The sequence below is a fragment of the Notamacropus eugenii genome, chromosome 1 (assembly GCF_028372415.1).
Source record: "Notamacropus eugenii isolate mMacEug1 chromosome 1, mMacEug1.pri_v2, whole genome shotgun sequence".
NCBI lineage: Eukaryota > Metazoa > Chordata > Mammalia > Diprotodontia > Macropodidae > Notamacropus > Notamacropus eugenii.
Window position 1 is genome coordinate 181,423,519 of NC_092872.1, and position 22,243 is coordinate 181,445,761.

The 22,243-nt window shown below is 39.7% G+C and overlaps 1 protein-coding gene across 2 annotated transcripts in view; it reads left to right on the plus strand.

Annotated features, from left to right (window-relative positions):
- Positions 1-22,243, plus strand: part of INA (internexin neuronal intermediate filament protein alpha) — a 51,353-nt gene that overhangs the window by 18,121 nt on the left and 10,989 nt on the right. The window contains exon 2 of one of the 2 annotated variants that reach the window (XM_072621422.1): positions 20,375-21,386. In XM_072621422.1, coding sequence (XP_072477523.1) covers positions 20,375-21,386 — 1,012 coding nt within the window. Of the gene's footprint in view, positions 1-20,278; positions 21,387-22,243 lie in introns of those variants that run through there. The other variant, XM_072621425.1, reaches the window with a different exon arrangement.

The window sequence follows — 22,243 nt, forward strand, 5'->3', positions numbered from 1 at the left end:
TATGAAAGTCTTTTGCGTAACTACACGTGTATAACATATATTGAATTACTTACCTTCTCAGTGGGATTTGGTGGGGAGGGAGGAAGGGAGAAAAGTTGGAACTCAAAGTTTTAAAACGAATGTTAAACATTGTTTTTTACATGCAACTGGGAAATAAGATATACAGGGTATAGAAATCTATCTTGTCCTCCAAAAATATAGAGGAATGTGATAGAAGGGTGACAGATTGGGGGAAGGGGTAATCAGAATGCATGGTGTCTTGGGGTGGGGAGAGGGGAGAGATGGGGTGAAAATTTGGAACTCAAAATCTTGTGAAAATAAATGTTGAAAACTAAAAATAAATAAATTAATTAAAATTAAAGGTTCTGAGTTTTAACTCATCACAGAACTTTTAGAGTTAAAACCATATCTCTAAGTAGCATATTACCTCTACATCCCTGGGCATGAGGAATAGGAAAGTAAACACGGTGTATAACCAGATCTATGAAACACCTGCAAACCTGGCAGGCTTATTTGGAATAGAAAATTCAGTTCACTTTCCACTTATTTCAAGGGTCTAAGTTGGGGGATCTTGGCTTTTCAACATACCTGATGAATTTATCTATTAACACAAGTGTTTCCTAATTGTTTCACAATCTGTTTCTGGCCAACTCTAAGGATTAGGGAAATAAATATTAACAGAATCTCTACCCCTGAGACTAGAGCTCCTTCCCTAAATAAATACCTCTGCACCTAAGCACAGAGCAAATGAACCAGTAACACCCAGCTTTAAGTTTCACTGCTAGGTACCCCAGGGGAAAAGAGTAGTATCCAGAACCTCAGAATAGGGCAATGAACCCAGTTCTCACATAATTATAATGGGAGAAAGTCAGCCTAAGTGATGAAAAAAGAGCTCTGGACTGAATCAAGAAACCTGTCTCACTTCTTCTCACTAACCAAATAATCTTGGCCAATCTAGTCTCTCTGAGCCTGTTTTCTCATCTGTAAAATAATCGGTTTGGAATACATAATGTTTAAAGTCCCTTTCAGATGTAACATTTGATATATAATTCACTAAGCTAGTTGAGTTCTTTGTATGTCAATGCCAGTGTTTGTTGTTAAATGTTAAGTTTTTAAATCAAATAATTAGAAAAAAACTACAATCCTACATATTAAACCATCAGGGCTAGATACTGGATGGGAAATTACCTCTAAGACATATTTTACTGATGTTCCAGGTTGGGATGTCAGAGTGCCCATATTCACTTGTATCAAATACAGTGCAGCAACCTTCAGCATTTCTGTCATTGAGAAGAGAAAGAATCAAGAGACAGAGCAGGTGTTAGAACCAATTACTTCCCACTTCATCAATCAATAAGCATCTATTATGGGGATACAGATACAAAAGTAAGGCAGTCCCTATCTTCAAAAACCTTATTTTCTACTGGGGTGATACCTCATGAGTGAATATAGAATATATAAAAAATAAATACACAGGGATTTCAGGATGGGGAGCACTACTAATCTGGAGAATTAGGAAATGCCTCTTGAAGGAGGTGGCACTTAGCCTTAAAGAAAGTTTGTTCTAAGAGACGGAGAAGAAAAGGAAGAACATTCCAGGAATGTAGAATAATTTTCACAAAGACACAGTGGGGTGATGACAGAAGCTTATGTACATAGAATAGTAAGTAAGTCAGTTGGCTGGAATGTAGTTTGTAAAGAGGAGTAATGTGTAATCAGCCTAGAAAGGTAAGCATCAGATTGGACTGGAGTCAGATTTTGAAAGGTTTTAAATGTAAAACAGAGGAGTTGGTATTTAATCATTTTTTCCTGTGTAAGATTATACTCAGTTTTTCTGGGTAAGCTATTCTTGGTTGTAATTTTAGCTCCTTTGTCTTCCAGATGGTCATATTCCAAGCCCTTCATTTCTAAAATGTGATAGCTGCTAAATCTTGTGAGATCCTGATTGTGGTTCCACAAGTATTTGAATTATTTCTTTCTGGCTGCTTTTAGTATATTCTCCTTGACTTGAGAGTTCTGGAATTTAGCTTTAATATTCCTCACAGTTTTCATTTTGGGGTCTCTTTCAGGAGATGATTGGAAGGGGGTATCTTTTCAATTTCTACTTTGCCCTCTGGTTCTAGAATATCAGGGAAGTTTTCCTTGGTAATTTCTTGAAATATAATATCTAGGCTCTTTTTTTAATTATCATTTTCAGTGAGTCCAATAATTCTTAAATTTTTATCAATCTATTTTCTAGGTCAGTTGTTTTTCCTATGTGATATTTCACATTTCCTTCTTTTTTTCCCAGTCTTTTGACTTTATTTCATGAAGTCATTGGCTTCCACTTGACCAATTTTAATTTTTAAGAAGTAATTTTCTTCAGTATTTTTAGTACCTCTTTTACCAAGCTTTCCATATTTATTGCATTACTCTAATTTCTTTTCCCAATTTTCCTTTACTGCTTTTATTTTATTTTTAAAACCTTTTTTCAGTCGTTTTCATTTCTTTATCTCTTCTGAGAATTCTTGTTGTTCTTATATCTGATCTTCATTTTTCTTTGAGGCTTTGCTTGTATATATTTCAAGTAATTTCTTAGTTTGAGTCTTGAGTTTCCATATCACCACAGTAGCTTTTTATGCTCAGGTTCTTTTTTTATCATTTGCTCCTTTTTCCAGCCTGTTTCTTGACTTTCAACTTTATATTAGAGTTGGACTCTGCTCACATCTGGGGGTGGTAGGAGTGTCTGACATGGTCTTCTGAGTTTTATTTCCTGCTTCTTTCTCAACTAGGTCTAGGGTCCTGTCAGTTTTTAGTTCTCCTAAGATGTTGTGATATGGGGAGAGTTTTGGTCCCTGTCCTGGTCTACTCTACTTTGCTCAGGTAAAACATTGCTCCCTCAGGTCATAATTGCTTCTCTCCACCCAGGAACTGGGTAATGGTCAATGGTCAAATGTCAATCTTGTGCTCAGTGCTAGCACAAGAGTCCCTTGTAATCTCTTTTTGACCAGACATTCAATCCTCTTACCCTGGGCATAAACTGAGCACTCCCAGTGCTACAATCACTGCTGCCACCATGATAGCTGCCTCCAAAACTCACAGTTCATGTACCTTCCAGCACCCACATCAGTGTCTGAAGACCTCTCTTTTTGTTTTCCTAAGATGACCTTTCTTGAGCTGGAAAAAAGACCCATTGTTAATTTTTGTTGATTTTCCCTCTCACAATTCATTTAGATGTGCTTTTTAGAGTTTTTTTTAATGGATATGTTGGGGAAAAAAAGCTCACTTTATCCATCTTGGCTCCATTTAGTATTTGATTCTAAGGGCCGTGGGGAATCAATGAAGAAACTTCTTGATAAAGCTTTCTTCTTTAGAAATATCCATTTGTCAGCTGTGCGGAGAATGGAATACAGAGGGAAGAGAATGGATGTAAAGGAGACCAGTTAGGAGGCTATAGTTGAGGGGAGCAATTACAATGACCTGAACTAAGGTAGATGTGGTATAAGTAGAAAGAAAGGCATGGATGAGGAGGTGAGGAGGAGAGAATAGAGAATGATGCTAAGGTGATTTAAAATGAGGAGTTGGGGAGTAGAGGAAACACTGGACAGATGGTTTACATGGCTTGAGGAGAGTCTGGGACAATTATTGTAGGGAGTGTGATAAAGATCTAGAGAAAGTCTAGATTCCCTCACTTGCTTGACTTTCCATCATAGTTGCCTTGTTAGTTCCCAACCTAGGCTAATTCTCAACATCTGTTTTTTCTACTCTGACTGGGATGATTGCATGCAAATTTACATAATACAGCTTCAGTCCTTATCTCCTAGAATTGTTTTTTATTCACAGAATTTGGAGGCTGAAAGAACTTTAGAGATCATCTAAAGGGAAGACATTTTTTTTATAATGTCCCCTCTTGACATTCATATGTTTGCAGGTTGGGTACCTGGAATACCCCCCAGTTCCAAGGCAATCTGGCAGTCTAGACTCCTAAGACTATAGCTCACAAACCCCCACTGTTGTGTTGTAGGACTTTTTAATGCCTTTAGGTGACCAGGAAGTCGCATCAAGGGAGGCAAGGGACAATCAGGCATTCACAGGAAAACCTTTTTTCTAGAATCCTCAAGCCCCTATCCTGTCCACTCCCCTCTCACCCTCTATAGATGAATACATAAACACAGTGGTTCTTGGTGGTGGTGTTCTCATCCTCCTTGACCCCTCCGGAGCATTTTACACTCTTGACCCTTGCCCTTTTTAGTATTCACCTCTTCCTTGCCTTCTGTGACTCCTTCTGCTTTTACCTCTCACCACTATTTCTCTATCATCAACCCTGTACCCTTTTCCCTCCCTTCCCCATACTCACTGAATATAGATACTCCTTAAGGTTTGGACTCATATTTTACTGAGAAGAGTGAGGTGATATTGGGAATTAACACAAATATACAAGACCCAGGGCCATTCCCCAATGGATAAGTGGCCAAAGGATAGGAACAAACTTTTCTCAAAAGAAGAATCAAAAACTAGTAACAATCATATAAAAAGTTGCTCTGGACCACTAATAATAAAAATTAAAACAACTCATGTTTTACCTTCCATTTAACAAATTGACAAAGACAACAGAAGCTAGATGTTGGAGGGGCAATAGAAAGACAAACTCATTAATTCACTGTTGGTGGAGATATAGATTAGTCCAACCAGTCCAGAAGGCAATTTGAAATTATGCCAATAAAAAAGTAACTAAAATATTTATTCTCTTTGACTCAGATATGCTACTGCTAGCCATATATCCCAAGCAAGTCAAAGACAGAAAGGTCAAATATACAACAAAATAACCATTGCGATATTTGGAATTGGAAACAAAATAGGTGCCCATTGACTGGAGGAATGGTTAAACAAATTATGATAAATGAATGAAATGGATTAACACTGTGCCATAATATGGTATCTAGAGGCAACATTGCACAGTGATTAGACACTTGGTCTCAAAGTCAGGAAGACCTGTGTTCAAATCCTACGTCTGACACCTACTGGTTTTGTGACGCTGGGCAAGTCACTTAACACTTCTATAGGCAGCTAAGTTCCAGAGAAAGCATCAATCTGCATTAGTAAAGGGAATTACTTCATGTGAGAGTTGCCTATACTAATGTAATTACATGTCCAGTCCCTAAACCTTATAGTAAAGTATATGTGAAGAATTCAGAGAAACAGAAGAAGACATATAAACTGATGCAAAGTCAAATAGGCAAAACCAGAAAAACAATATATATGACCACAGCAATGCAAATGAAAAGAACAGAAACAAAAGAAAGCAACTGAACATTGTATAATCATAAACTTCTTCTTTTCTTTGCAGAAGTGGGAGACTGCGGATGTGGAACATTGCATAAACTCTCAGTCTTGGTTGATATGTTGGTAGCTTTGCTGAACTATTTTTCCTCCTCTTGTTTATTCTTTGTTACAAGAGATGGTTTTCTGGGTAGGAATTGGGGAGAGGGGTAGATTTAAAAATGAAGTTGGTAAGAAAACAAAAGATATTAATTAAAAATTTTTGGGTTTCTATCCAAGGCAAGTTTTCCCAATTCTCTTTTCCATCTCAAAACATAGTTGTTATCTTTACCCTCTTTATCCTCCTTTCCATCTGTTTCAGAGAATGATATGTTCTTTCTCCTTGACAAAACTAACCTGTATTTTTGCTTCCCATCTCCTGTTTCCAAGGAGACCTTTACCTATTAGTTATTTCCTCCCCTGCTTGCATTTTCAATCTCTTCCTCTCTGCTTGATCCTTCCTTTATGCCTACAAAAAAGCCAAGTCTTTACTATTTTTTAAAAAGCACCTCCTCCAACCCCACCTTCCCTTGAGCTACCATCTCATCTCTTCTCCCTATTACTGACTTTTATATCTACACTGTTCCTTTCCTTAATCAATGGAAAGAGCACTGGATTTGGAATCAAGAGACCTAGGTTCAAATACTATCTCTTTCTGTGTGACTTTGAGCAAATCATTTTTGTTCTCTGTGCCTCAGTTTGCTCATCTATATAAAAGGTTGAGATGATCTCCAATATCCCTTTCAGCCCTAAATTTTATGATCCTATGATGCTCCTGTCAACCCATTTACTCCTCAACCCTTGCAATTAGGCTTCTATCTTCATTATTCAACTGAAACCATTGTCTCAAAAGTCAATGACTTCTTTATAGTCAAGTCTAACGTCCTTTTCTTGGCTAGTTAGATGATGCATTGGATAGAGTGCTAGGCCTGGAGTTAGAAATATTCATCTTCCTGAGTTCAAATCTGGCCTTCGACACTTACAAGCTATGTAGCCCTGTGTGCAAGTCACTTCACCTTTTTGCCTTAGTTTCCTCATCCATAAAATGAAGTAAATGGCAAACCTCCCCAGAATCTTTGACAAGAAAACTCCAAATGGGGTCATGAAGAGTCAAAAATGTTCTTTTCTTACACCTCATCCTCTTTGACCTCTCTGGAGGAAGTTGGATTCTGTCATTCTTCTGTTTCTCTGATGAATCCTTCTCTGTCTGTCTCCTTCTTGAGTTCCTCTTCCTTCTTCTCCTCCTCCCACTTTCTAATTATAAGCATTGCTCAAGATTCAATCCTCAGCTATTTTCCCTGCTCTCTAGATACTATTTCTTGGCAATGTAATTTAATTCTACTTCAGAAACAAAGTCACAGCTTCAGCTTCCATGGAGATACTCTCAAATCTGTATCTCCAGTCCCAAAGTTTCTCTTGAACTCCAGATGCATTTCCTACTGTCTGCTTGACATCTCCAACTGAATGTCCCACTGGCTTGTCCAATTCCACAAGTTCAAAACTGAATGAATCATCTTTTCTAAAATATCTGCTACTCCTCCAAGATTTTCCATTTCTATCAATGACACCATTTTTTCTCAGTTACCTCAGCCTTGAAACCTTTGATTTCTTCTCTTTTATTTAGTTGCTATTTTTTTTAGTCATGTCTAACTCTTCATGATCCCGTTTTGGGGTTTTCTTGGCAAAGATATTGCAGTGGTTTGCCATTTACTTCTCCAGCTCATTTTATAGTTAAGGAAACTGAGACCAACAAGATTAAGTGACTTGCCCAGGGTTACACAGCTTGTGAGGTCAGATTTGAAATCAGGAAGAGGAGTCCTCCTGACTGCAGGCCTGGCACTTTATCCACTATGCCACCTAGCTGCCCCAATTTCTTCTCTCCATTTATTCCATCACCAAGTCCTATCAATTCTTCTTTTGCAGCACCCTGTCCTGTTCAGGACTCTTACCATCATCCTAAAAGGTACTCATTATCTCATTACCTCCTGCCTGGTCTAGCATCATAATCTTCTAACAGGTCTCTTTACCTCCAATCCATTTCTTCTACCTCTTATCCATCTTTCACAGATTACCAGACTAATCTTAACATGTGGCTATGATCATATTATTCTGCCACTCAAAAACATTTAATTACTCCCCACGGCCTACAAGACTTAAAAAAAAAAAAAAACCAACAAGCAAAACTTTCTTAGGCCCTCTATAATCTGATCCTGATATCCTCCTTTACATCTGCCACTGCCTTCTAATGCTCTGGTCTAACCAAATTGGACTACACCAAAAAACATCAGACTTTCCAACCTTTACTCATGTTATTTTCTCTGCTTGGAATAATAATGACCCAAATTTATAGAATACTTTTCAGTTTACAAAGCATTTCCTTATAATAACCCTATGAAAGAAATGCTATACTTTCCCCCCTCTGCATCTCTACTTCAAGGCTCAGTTCAAATGCCACCTCCATACTCTTTCCTTGGTCCAGAAACGCTGATCACATCCTACTACATTTACTTGTCTCTCTCTCTTTCATCCCCTACCGGACAGTAAACCCCATGAGGGCAGTGACTTTGTTTTATTTGTCTTTGTATCACACTTGGAACCTTGTGCACAGTAGGAGTTCAAAAAATGTTAAATGAAAGTATCTGTAAAGTGCTGTACAATACTGCCCCCTGGTGTTAGCCCCTAAGCCCCTCGTATAACCTTTCCTCTATGACTTCCAAATCCCAGCGTAGAGGAAGGACTAGGAACTGAGGATGAGAAGAAAAGCAGGGAGATTTGTTGCATAACTGGGTTGATTCTACGTACTGTTCTGTCTTTGCTTTCTGCAGCCAGAAACTCACATCTGCTCATGTCCTCTTTAAATCCTCTGCTCTAGTCAAACCAATTCCAATCTTCATGACATGACATGATTAGACCTTTGCTTGCACTGTTCTGCTTAACTGCAGTGTTCTTCCCCTCATTTCCCCTTTCCCTCTCCAAACACTACCAAAGTCCCATCCCTTCTAGGAAGTCTTCCCTGACTGTTCCAGCCCCAATCTTGCCTTCTTCTAATTTGTGGAGCACTTCTGATCTGTGCCATATAGTTTGACCTGGATTATAAACTCCTTTCATGTGTGTGCCTCATTTCCTTAAGTAGAGTTCCTCCAGGTGATACACCATGTCATACTTTTCTGTGACCTCTGCCCTCTAACAGTTCTTCCTGACACAGGAACGACAAATGGCTAGTGCTCAATGAACATTTGTTGAGTCGCTGATTGTGTCTCTTCTGTATGAATTCAGTTTCGTTTAGTTCACTTGGTAAGGACCGCAACACCATGCTAGGCACTATGATAAGCACTAGGGATGCTGTATTCAAGGGCTTACTCTCTACAGGTGGTGAGGTAGGCAGAAGAGTAAATGCAAGATATATGTGAAGTAAATACAAAGGGATTTTGAAAAAAATTAGGTAAGGAAACACTAATAATTGGGGGAGTTAGGAATGGACTTATGTAGAAAGTGGCATCACAGCTGAGCCTTTAAGGGAGCTAGAGATTGCAAGAAGCACAAATGAGAAAGAAAAGTATTCCAGGTATGGGGTCCAGTCTTTGCAAAGGCAGGGCAGCAAGAGAGGAATGTCTTGTGAAAGGATCAGCATATAGATTATAAATATAGATTACCTAGATGGGAGTAACGTAAATAGATTGGAACCATAACAGTCCTTGCCCCACTTATTTCATTTTCTTTCCTCTCTGTCTTCCTTTCTCCAGTCCCTGAGTGTCCTATAGCCAGCCTGAAACAGGGTGAGAGAATAGGGACTTTTTTGAGGGTAGGCAATGTCTATTCAATAGGGGATAGTTTGCAATTATCCTGTCACTGCAGAGAGCCCTTCTGAATTTTTTTTTAGCCTATTAAATCAAATGCAAAATGAATGCAGTCAAAAGTCTTAGTGAATATCAGTGGAACTGTCTTTATTCCACTTACAGGTATATGGATTATAGAATCCACAAAAAAGGATTTTATGTTTGAAAAGCACCTTAAAGATCATATAGGTAGTGCAAAAACCTCATTTTTACAGATGGGAAAACTGAGGCTCAGGAAGGGAAAAAGAATTTGGTTCCTGAATCCAATCTAATTTTATCATACAGACTCAAGCATTTCTTCTCATTAGAGGGGGGAAAATTACACATAGACATCATAACATTCTAGATCTATAATACTTCATTTGTCCTTTTCCCGATGACTAGACTCAATGTCATTTTTAGAATTTTTCTTCCATCTATAACCTCTGACATGAGAAAAATCTATCTCCCTTTAATTTTGATCTTACTTGTGTGTGTGTGTGTGTTTAACAGAGAGAGAAGAGGTGGGAGACAGAGGAGGGGGGAGTGGGAGGAAAGAGAGAGAGAGAGAGAGAGAGAGAGAGAGAGAGAGAGAGAGAGAGAGAGCTCAGAACAGAAAAGAATGCTAATGAATTAGATTTCTTTGAAGGCTCTGAGTCCAACAGACGGCTCAAATATACCAAGTCATTAATCATGAGTCTCAGACAGGAGTAATCAATTTTAATTCTATAATGGGGGGACTGGCCAATGAGGGCCCAGTACTTAGAGCATGCCCAATATCCTCTGTCTGGAACCAACCCATGTGGAAGTTTGTGGGCTTGCTTCCAGGCATGTGTAATGGAAGGACCTTGTTCCCTTTCTCCCCCCTCCCCCTCCACGTTTTCTCTGAATGTTTCTTCCATAGTGACAAAACTCTTTTAAAAGACTATTGAGCTGGCATTTAGTGTACGAGCCTAAGGTTTGAGCCAGCTAGCTCTCTTTTCTTCCCTGGCTGCTTTCAAGTGAGAAGAGATAATGTGGCTTTCTAGGTGGGGCTGTAGAAGCAGCAGTAGTGGCAATGTCTGGCTGTAACTAGAGACTGCTCATGTAACTACCCAAATGCCATGTGACTATTAATGTGGGGAAAGGGAATGAATATTTATATAGTGCCTTTTTTTTTTTTTTACAAATATTATCTCATTAGATCTTCCCAACAACCTTGAGAAGTAGGTGTTATTATTATCCCCATTTTACAATTGAGGAAACTGAGGCAAACAGAGCTTAAGTGACTTGCCCTGCATCACACAGCTAGTAGGTGTCTGAGGCTGGAGCTCTAACCACTGTGCTAACAGCTGTTTCTTTATCCTTTCAATGCAAAAGAGGAAATAGTCCAGCAGACAGCTCAAATATACTTCCCAAAGAAAGACACTGTCACATAAAGATAGGAGAAGGATAGATGCCAGTGGGCAATAGTATAGGTGTGAGATCCCAATTGTCCCAAGTTCCATTGGCAGCATACCAAAGTGAACATGCAGTGGGATGTGTACTCTGATCAGGGACCCAAAGCCACCCAGCACTCAAACTTATATAGAATTTTTAGACCAAGAGCTGATGTGTCACATATAGGAGAGAGCCCTGTCACCATGGATGCAAGACAGTGGGATAACCTGGACCACTGAAGTGAAGGTATTCTTTGCATTGCTTACTGAGAAATGAGAGATGAAAGTCAGGGAGCCAGGAAATGTAACTCTTTCCCATCATTGCGTAAAAGTGACTGGGGATAGGGAAGATACCAAGTCTCCAGGGTCAGTTAAGCCTTAACATACATATACCTTAGGGGCTGAGGCTGAAGCAGTTAAAGTTCTGAATTTTCTTGTGTTTATTCTTTCTTGATCTTAGGGGAATAAATATTGGAGATGGAAGGGATAAGGTGCCCTGAAAGATGCCCTCAGCAACTGGAGTCAATAGCAGTAGTAGCCTATGAAGAGTCAACCCCAAAAAGCAACCTGCCTCACCCAGCCCTGCATTGAATCAAGCTGGCAGCAAGGCACCGTGTCTTGAAAGTCAAGCAGTGACTTCTCTACTGCCTATATAATGCACCCAGAAATTAACTCATCAGGGACTGTGCAAAGGAAAACAGAGTCTCCCAGGAAGTACCCCTCTCTGGGTTTGAGGAGGGGGTCTTAATCACTTTGGTTTTAGTCCACTCCCCCCATGGACTGAGTGGGAAATTGTGCCAGTAGGTTATGTAGGGAAATGAAGATATTGCTGAACTTGGGTCTATGCTAAATGACTTTATAAATGCTGATTCACATTAGTTGTCTTTGTGTCTCCGGTATGTGCCTTACACTTACCATGTATTTATATTTACATTATATTACATTTATAAATACATAAATACCATGTATATACATTTACCAAGTATGTAAATGGGAATGGCATCAGATTTGATTGGCTGCTGCATGTTGTGACCACTGAAATCTGAAATAACGGAGGAAACAAAGGCTCAAGTTTCCAAGCATATCGATTTATTAAGCAATGCATGCCAGTTGCAGGATAAATCAGGACCAGGCCCTCTCTTCTTGGCACTGGATTCCAAATATGGGGAGAGATAGATTTTTATGCATTAAAAGATAGCAATTAGTAGGATACAAAACAGTATGTATAATTAGGTAATCTCATTTCTAATTGGAGAAAAGATTAGGGGCTTTCCGAGTTGGGAGGGGGATGAATATGCAGGTACAATTCCCTGAAATCAGAAAAAGAAGTGTCCCATTTCCCCAAATGTCTGTATTCAATCCAAGAAATATGGAAACAGTAACTGATTGATCAGTATGGGGTCAGTTTTCAGATAAGACTTATGGGGCAGCTTGAGATGCACAATTGTGAGAAAACTCCTTATATTAATCTTTAGATTGTTAATATTTAATATAAATTTTGAACTTTGATAAGGGCCAGAGCTTTAATTGAGAAGAGTCTGGACCTGATGGTCTCTTTGTTCCCTGAGGTAAACTCGGAGAATGCCTTTTGTTGTGTCAACAAAGCAGATGGGGCTGACTTGGCATTCTTTGCGAGACCCTTGCACTATCTGGAATAATGGAACATTTTCCATTTCCTATGGCATGTTAGTGATGAAGAAAACACAGATATCCTAGGTCATAATTTCAATTGAAACTTTGTTAACTCTGTTAAAAATACCCTCTCCTGTGTCAGCAATTTCAAAGTCCTGTTTATGATGGGATGCCTGCCACCAGAGTGGTGGGATTTTCTCCTTATTGTATGTTATAGAGACATATGCTACAGAAAGGAAATTCACACAGCTATAAATAAATAAATTCCATAAATTTCACAAATTCCAACTGACACTACTTTGTTAATTGTCTTGTCTTACTAAATTTACAATTTGTTCAACTAAGAGAGTTCCTTTCTCACAGTAAACTGTATTTAATTCTGACCATTCCTGTACTGAGTGGTTCCATGATCATGTACTGTTAACTTAAGGAAACAATAATAATCATATGTATTTAGCCTGTTGCCTTTCCTTTAACCAAACATTCAGGTCGACAGGATCTGACAATTTCTGGTTGGTATAACCTAGATCCTTAAGTTAAGTTAAGGATCTCTAAGCAGCAGGTAGAGGTTGTCCAGCTTTCCAGCCATGCAGGACTAGGTTCAAACAATGCAATAAAGTTTTCTCACAATTCCCATAACTGAATAAAGTTTTCTCACAAGACAGAAATTGAACCAGTCTTGAGGCCATGTGGTCTCAAGGCCACAGGTTCCCCAACTCTGAACTAGACCCATAATTGAATGGAAAGGAACCTGAGCTAGCTCCAGGATTGAGTCACAAGATGGAGTCAGTGTGGCTTGCTCAATTCCCCCAATTCTCTCAATGTTAGCGCCTGCTCTGACCGTTGTAGGATTTCTTTGTATATCTCTGTTCATTTTACAAAAATGCAAGTCACAAGCTATGGTGAAAGAAGAAAAAAAACTAATAAAAAGTTCAATAACTCAGATTTTATTTAGTCAGTAGAGGAGTAGAGAGGGTCCTCCGGAGATTAGCATTCTCAACCAGGAGTAGCCAGTGAATCATTCAGGTTAAAGGTAGCATGGGAAAAAGTCCCGTACTTGGACTCAGGAGAGACCTAGGTTCCAATTCTGCCCCTGGACTTAGTAATTCTATCATTGTGTACAAATCACTAAGTTTTTTGACCATTTCTTCATTCTTACATATGTGTCATAGAGTTGTCATGACATTATACATGGAAAGTACTTAAAGCATTATGTAAATGTTAGCAAATATTATTTGCACTTAAAAAAATTGACAGTTTTTTTCATCACATTCATTTCTGACTATATCCTTGTCTCTCCTCTTCAAACAAGCTTTTCCTTATAATAAGGATTATAAAAGGAAACAAATTTTAAAAAGTTCAGTGAAACCAGTCGATACATCATCCACATGTAACAACATATGTACCATTCACCTAGTCCCACACCTCTCCAATAAAAGGAGAAAGATATATTTTTCATTTCTTCTTGAAAGTCAAACTTGATCATAATAATTACATTCTCGTTTTTTTCTTTCTGCTTACATGGGTACAATCACTGTGTATGTTGTTTTTTTGGTTCTGTTTACTTTACCTTTTGTCAATTTCTGTAAGTCTTTCCATGTTTCTCTGAATTCTTCATAGTCATCTTTTGTTTTTATGGCACAGCGGTATTCTATTATGTGAGTTACTGTATTTGTTCATCTTTTCTCCAATCAATGGACACCTATTTTATTTTCATTTCTTTGCAAGCATAAAAAAATGATGTTATGAATACTTTAATATGCTTGGTACCTTTCTGTCTTTGACCTCCTTAGGATATATGCACAATGCTAAGTGGTGTCAGGAGTACAGTGCCAGACTTCAAGTAACTCCTGAGATCCTCAGAAGCTTCCTAGTTCTGTGAGCTTGAGCAAATCACAACTTACTTTTCTCATCTGTAAAACAGAGATAACAATACCAACTGCTTGATAGGGTTGTTAGAATCAAATGAGATATTATATGTAAAGTGCTTTGCAAATTTCAAAGTGATAGCACAATATACACAATTTTACCCACTATTATTATTGGTAGCTCTGCCATCATCCATTCTTTTTATTTTCCATTTCCTTTTTAATGCAAATTTTAAAATAAAAGATAATTTGAGTATGGAAAGAACAAAAAACTATATAAAACAACTTCCCTTACAGTTTGAAGAAAAGAAATGTTAAATTTAACAAGATAATAACAAAATTGCCCCCTTTTTGTTCCCTTCTAAATATCTTTCTTTTTCTTCTGTGCATTTTTTAACGTTTTGTTGATACTCTTTTATTTTTTGAATTCTTTATTACTTCTTACCAATGCCCCACTCCTAATAGAGGTCTTTCCTTATACAACACTGGCCATCCTGGCTTCTACCAACTGAAGGCCAGCTATGTTAGATTTTACTATCTCAACCCCTTTCCTCTCAGGCTTCTCTGGTACCCTTAAGGGGATTTGGGAGGAGGTGGTTAGACTTTCTATCATTGGCTCCAGCCCCAACTGATGGTGTTCACCAAAATGTAGGAAAAATAATTTTAACTTGGAATCTGTGAGTTATCACGTCCTGAGATGAAAGGAAGAGGCTAAGGATAGATAGGTTAAAAAAACAAAGAGACTTCTTCAGGACAATTTCTGAAGACAGGGATCTCAAATTACTGAGTTATGGGTAACCAACAAAGTAAATCAAATTCTGGTTCTCCTCTGGTCTATTTGGTCTATATACGGTCAAAATTTACTCTCAGCCAGGGAAATTGCCTTAAGGTCTATGTCTAAAGTGCTTAACAGTGTTATGTCACATATGAAATGGGTATGTTAATGAAAACTCTAGTTGGCGATGGCTGAATGATGAGAGTTCCAATCCTGATAAATTAATAAATTTATAAGGGCTTATGGAAGTCCCACGTTCTAGGCATGACTATTGTTATCTTTGAAAAAAAAGAGTAGTGGTAGCTTAAGAGTATTTATTTTTATTCTATTTAACAGAGAGTAAATGCTTTTAGCATTATCTGTATTCTATTTGTGGCTACATCCAGTTGACTTTTTCTATAGCCTTATAAAATAAGAGAAAAGAATAAAAAGAACAAAAACTTCACTGCAGAAGTTTCAAAACTTTCAAAAGATATAGTCTCATCTCTGTATTCCTCATTTTGGTCAAACTGAGAAAGCAGAGAAAGAGACAGATAATGGGAAAGGATATCCTTCCCCTGTTTACAGAAATTTATGGCATTGCAAATTGGAGACTAAATTTGAGACTGATTAATATGTATTTCCAAATTATGATGGTAGTGCAGTTTCAGTGTTTTATATGTACTGAAATAGCTTAATGGATTTGGGGAGGTATAGCTATTTAAAGACTTTGTGGAATTTGCATACAAACAAGATCCAGACATTTCTATCAATTATTTCCCTGAAGGGTGAAAAATTTTTGCTTTACTGTAAGGGAAGAAGATGATCTCAACAGTTAGAGAATGCTTAATCTTAAAATGAACTGAATAGCCAGTCTAAAAATTTTGTCTCTAGTGATTCCAAAACCAAAGGAAAAAGTAGCTTTGCTGTTTGGGTTTTCAGAGACTTATCTGGTACTTGAGAACTTAGCAAAGGTATTAACAACTCTTCAATTTAGAAAGAGGCTTAGGTCAAAAGTAAGTAATTTAGAAAAATGAGAAATATTTTAAAAGTGAATTATTGTGATCCATGAATGATCTGGTAAAATTTAATTGCCTGAGTTACCTTGAAATTAAAATAGAAGTTAAAATAGAAATTAAAATAGAAATTAAAGAAATTAAAATATGTTTTAAGTGAAAAAGCAAATTGGAAGTATTCTACTTGGAAAAAAATGAGAAGCTGGTTTTAAACATTGAGGTTTCAATTTTGATCAGGGAAAAAGAGTAAAAAATCTGTGATAAATTTCAGTTGCATAAGAACACTAGCTATTTAAAATGTTTTTTCTTTTATTTTTAACAGTTACATGTAAACATTTTAAAACATTTTTTAAAACTTTGAGTTCCAAATTTTCTCTCTTCTTCTCCTCCCCTTATGAGGGCAAGCAATTTGATATAGATCATACATGTGAAGTCATTAAAAGTATATTTCCTTGTCAGCCATGGAAAATGTATACCAAAACCAAACCCAACCAAAACAAGAAAAATAAAGTTAAAAAAGTATGCTTCAATCTGCACTCAGATTCCATTAGTTCTTTCTCTGGAAGTGGATAGCACTTTTTTTGTCATAAGCCCTTTGGAATCATCTTGGATCATTGTATTGCTGAGAATAGCTAATTTATTCACAGTGGATCATCATACAACATTGCTATAACTGTGTACAGTGTTCTCCTGGTTCTGCTTACTTCACTTTGCATCAGTTTGTATAAGTCTTTACAGGTTTTCTGACACTATCCTGCTTGTCATTTCTTATAGCACAATAGTATTTCATCACAATTATATAGCATAACTTGTTCAGCCATTCCCCAATTAATGAGTATCCCCTCAGTTTCCAATTCTTTGCCACCACAAAGAGAGCTATAAATATTTTTGTACATATGAGTCTTTTTCCTTTTCCTTCCAACACCAGTAGTAGTACTTCTGGGTCAAAGGGTACATGCAGTTAAAAAAATAGTTCGGAAGATGACCTTGGATGTGATTAGGAGATAAAGATGATAGAATTTGAAAAAGTAGAAGTGAAGGAAAATGTGGTATTGACTAAGTGTAGACAGAGAGAGAGGTACCATAGAAAGAAAGAGAAAAAAAATTAGAGAGGTTAGAAACCATTTGCACTGACACAATGTCAATTGTCTCAATTAGAAGGTAATATGAAGTAAGAGGTTTACCCAAAAGAGCAAGAACATAGAACTAGTATATTTTTTTTCAAGCTGAGACAATATAAAGTCCTCAACTTCAACAGTTATGTCTAACATGGGTCAAAAGAAAAGCCCAGAAAGTTTAGAGAAGATTTCAAATTTCACTGAAAGAATGGGAGAATAGACAGATGTCTAAAGTTGTCAACTCCACTTGAAGAAATGCTTGTTTCTTCATCAGTAAGTTAAAGTTAGTTTTGAGATTTCTAAGATTTATTTCATAGAAGTTTATATTCTTGTGCCTGTGGAAAAGCATCTAGAAACAAGTAACAATATTTAAAATTGAGTAGTTAAAAATGAATTCATGTTGGGCTTGATACATTTTTATTTGTAGCATGGTTGAGCTATGCTCTGAATGGTAACTACTGATGCCACCTTTGTAACCATAAGAGCAAAACCTCTCTATAGGTATAATCTCTGTTTGCCTCAGTTTCCTCCTCTGTAAAATGATGAGGCTGGACTAAATGATAGCTTTCTCATCCAGATATAAAATTATGTGACTTGAATCCTTCAAAATAAAACAACTTTGATCATATTGATCAAATGATAAAAGCAATAAAACTCAGTGTTAGGGTTGTTCTTTTAGAACCTTTCTGAAAGCATTCTGTTAATGTGCAATAAAAGTTACAAAAATAATTATAGTCTTTGACCCAGTAATTCCATTGTTGGGAATATATCATGAAAGAGTTATCAAAAACAACACAAAAAAGTAAATTTCTACAGGAAAATAATGAATTCTATTTTTGACATGTTATGCTCAAGATATGGGTTAGACATTGAGGTAGAGATGACTAGTAGGCAATTTTAAACACAGACCTGAAATTCCTCAATAGACAAGTGGTAACAGAATATGAATGGTTTTCAAAAGAAGATTTGAAAACTATAAGTGGCCATATAAAAACAAACTTTGCTCTCCCCTGGCCTCCACCCTTCCCTGTACTTCTGTCATTTACCATATAGGTGGAGACACAGAGACATTCCCATGCATGTCAGAGAAACTTCTTGGGAAACAACCACACCCATCCCAAGCCCACCCGGGGTTGTGCAAACAAATACACCAAAAAGGAATTGAGCCCCATCCTTCTTCCTGAAGTCACCCAGCTACGATTGTCACTGTATACCACCAGAACATGAGAATGTTACTTCTGGTGTTTTTTTTCCTAGTCCTCATTTCTATGTGGCACTTGTCTAATTTCACTGCTAACGATGAGTGTGCAGAGGATGGCCAATAGTATTAAATGATTCAGAGATGTAGAAGCGTGAAAACAAAAGGAAAAACTATAGAATCGAGTGAATCAAAGGGCATGTGATTTCTTAGCGGGGGGTTCGTATGTCTGATGCTAGTGAAAAATTAAGAACAATTGCTGTCAAGAAGCAGAGCATTCCCAAAGGAAATCTGGTCAGTTAGAAGTTGATGGCTTGAGGTTCAGCCACTGTCATTTACTGCCATGAAAACACTGTATTATGTGGGCAGCTAGGTGGTGCAGTGGATAAAGCACCAGTGCAGGAGTCAGGAGGACCTGAGTTCAAATCTCGTCTCACATACTTGACACTCACCAGCTATGTGACCTTGGGCAAGTCATTTAACCCCAATTTCCTGATCCTGGGTCATCTCCAGTCATCCTGATGAATATCTGATCACTGGATTCAGATGACCCTGGAAGAGAAGTGAGGCTGGTAACCTGCACAGCCCTCCCTCACTCCAAACAAAGTCAAGTGCAAGTCATGTCATCATTTCTCTGATGGCATGGTCTTCTTCAGCAAGGAAGGATGAACACACGCTGTATTAAAGACATTGACTCTGATTAGAAGTTAGGATGTTAAGATCGTAGCTTCTGAGCTGGAAGGATCCTTAGAATTCATTTTGTCCAGTGCCCTGGCTTTACAGATAAAGAATTGAAGTCTCAGAACTTTAGGCCTTCTCCAAGGTCAGCCAGATATAAAGTGGAAGAGCCAGTATTTGAACTCAGATACTTTTATTGCAAGGCTAGCACTCTTTTCATTATAGTACAATACCTCTCTGAAATCTATATAATATTCATAATGGACATTCTTGGACCCCACATAACACTTTAGTGCCCTTTCTAATTATTGTTTAACAGTTTTTAGCGCAGGGAATCTATGCTAGTGTCTGATGCCTCTATTAGGCTACATCAATGCAGGACCTATTTAATATCTTAAGCTTTTAAAAAATATCTTAAGCTTTTTTAATCTTCCCCAGAATGGTGTTCTGCTCACAACGGTCACTCAATAAACGTTGAACTGAAGGAGTGGATTCTATGACAATCAGTACTTTTTTTTTTTATGTGTCTGCATAATATTTTCTTTCAGTTTTGCTAGAGGGAAGGACTCCCGTTCTAGAATTGTAGGATTTCATTAAAGAAAAAGAGCTGTGTCCATCCTATTCTGAATGATTTTATAGGTTAGGTTAACCCTTCTCAGGCTCCATCTTTCCATACTGAAGACTCTTTCTTTAGTAAATCCCCTATAATCTATTCGTGTATTGAACGCTGATCCACCCCATTTCTAGTGACTCTTCCATGTTTTTAAACTTTGGACTGCAAAGCCAATTTCTCTCTTCTTAAGAAATGTCTCCGTAAATGGTCTGAAGTGGGAGTGAGATATTGGCTGCAGTTTGGGAACTCCTGGGATGGAGGAGATAGATAGCCTCATCTAGGAGGTCTAAAGGGTGGAGAGAGTCCTCTGGGAGAGCTAGTGGTATGAATAGGAAGACCTAGCCAATGTTGTCTTCTGAGAGGAGACGCTACCTGCAATTGGGGAGCCCCAGCCTGATGGGGCAGAGACTTCCAGGATTCGGGGGTGAGGGATGTTTGGAAAGAAAGGGGGAGAGGGGACCACAGGATCGTGGCAAATCGTAGGCAGAATGACTATATAGTATCCTGTAGGATGTGCTATGCTGAGGGGATGGTCAAGGTTGGAGGTGGGAATGCCAAAGTCACTTCTCTACGGACCTCGGTGCTAGGGGAAATGGGCTGGCGGAGAGCCAGGTTGCTTCTTAGAAGGCAGGGCACACAGCTTCCTGCGGCAGTCTAGGACTTCGAGGTCCTTTGGCCGGCACTGCGCTGCTGCAGTGCGATTCTCCACCCTCCCACCCCATCCCCCAACCATCACCCCACCTCCATCACTCACCACTCCCAGCTCTCCCTTCTCCATGGACCTTCCCTTTCCATGGTTCCCGGCTAACGCCCCGCCTCCATCTCTCCCCTCCCACCCCCGCCTCCAGCGCCTTATAACCCGGGTGCCCGGAGCCAGGATCAGCCTAGTCTTTTGCTTAGTACCCTCGCTGTCACCTGCAAGATGAGCTTCAGCTCGGACCATTACCTTTGCTCCTCCTCCTACAGGAAGGTGTTTGGGGATGGCTCACGCCTCTCCTCTCGCTTCGCGGGCAGCGGTGCCGGGAGCTTCAGGTCGCAGTCTCTGTCCCGCTGCAATGTTGCCTCGTCTGGTGTCTGTTCAGCCTCCTCTTCTCTGGGGCTGGGACTGAGCTACCGCCGGACTGGGCCCGACAGCCTGGACTTGAGCCAGGCCGCAGCTCGCAACAACGAGTACAAGATCATCCGCACCAACGAGAAAGAGCAGCTGCAGGGCCTCAACGACCGCTTTGCAGTGTTCATCGAAAAGGTGCACCAGCTGGAGACCCAGAACCGTGCGCTTGAGGCTGAGCTGGCGGCGCTGCGGCAGCGCCACGCTGAGCCCTCGCGCGTTGGCGAGCTGTTCCAGCGCGAGCTGCGGGAGCTCCGGACGCAGCTGGAAGAGGCTAGCTCCGCGCGGACTCAAGCGCTGCTGGAGCGGGACGGGCTGGCCGAGGAGGTGCAGCGGTTGCGGGCGCGTTGCGAGGAGGAGAGCCGCGGTAGAGAGGGCGCGGAGCGCGCGCTGAAGGCGCAGCAGCGAGATGTGGATGGCGCCACCTTGGCACGGCTGGACCTGGAAAAGAAGGTGGAGGCGCTGTTAGATGAATTGGCCTTCCTACGGCAAGTTCACGAGGAGGAAGTATCTGAGCTGCTGGCCACGCTGCAGGCATCGTCCCAGGCCTCGGCGGAGGTGGACATGACCGTGGCCAAGCCAGACTTGACCTCAGCGCTGCGGGAGATCCGTGCCCAGTACGAATCTCTGGCCGCCAAGAACCTGCAATCCGCCGAGGAGTGGTACAAGTCTAAATTCGCCAACTTGAACGAGCAAGCGGCTCGCAGCACCGAAGCCATCCGAGCCAGCCGCGAGGAGATCCACGAGTACCGACGCCAGCTACAGGCACGCACCATCGAAATCGAAGGGCTCCGAGGCGCCAATGAGTCCCTGGAAAGGCAGATCCTGGAGATGGAGGAAAGGCACGGTGCTGAGGTGGCTGGCTTTCAGGTAAGTGGTACCGGACTACATACTTCACTAGTGACTTCTGCTTGGGTAAAAGTGGAGGTCCATCAACACCGGCTTGTGCTTGTACCTTGGATTATTGAAGGTTCCACTATTCAAGTGATTGATTCTAATCCATCTTTTGGAAGTTCAGCTCTTCTCCCTGCCCCTCCCAAAACGGACCTTGTCACACAATAATGGAGAGAGCAGTCTTTCTTTCCTCTAGTATTGATTTTCGGAAAAATGCGATGGACGAAAAAGCTAAGCTAGCAGCCTGCCACACCCATCTCTCAACGTAAGACGAGTGGTTATATTAAAGAAGATGTGGGGTTGAAAAGGGAACGGAAAGATTGAGCTGTTCGCTTTCCTTTGCCTTTCAGACTCTTAGAGTCCGGGTCCCAATTTTTGCCTCCGGGGCAGCCCTTTGGCTAAGTTAGCATGAAGGTTGTATGCTATAGGTTACAAGGCAGAAAATGCAACGGCTGCTGTCCATGGTACTGTGCCAATCTTAACATCTTTCTATTTTCCCTTTCTCAGCAGTGATAGATTTCCCTCTATCATTCGCCAGTGGAGTCTTAGTTATGGCTCTCTAGACAATTGCCTTCTTTCTTCCCCACCCCCAAGCCCCCAGCTGTATATTCTTGATCACCTGAGGTCGTTCATGGGAGGCATAAAATTTTGCTTTTGTTTGGGGCTTTTACAGAAACCTTTCTTTGCATTGTCTCAGTGAAATTCTGTTTTAAAGTACCCTTTCCCCTGACTTTTACTTATCTGTTACTGTTTACTGGTTGATTGCTGTAGCTCAGGAGCCAAACTAGAGGCTGGGGCTTCTTTGTTGTAGGGCAGTTGTAGGCATTTGCTTG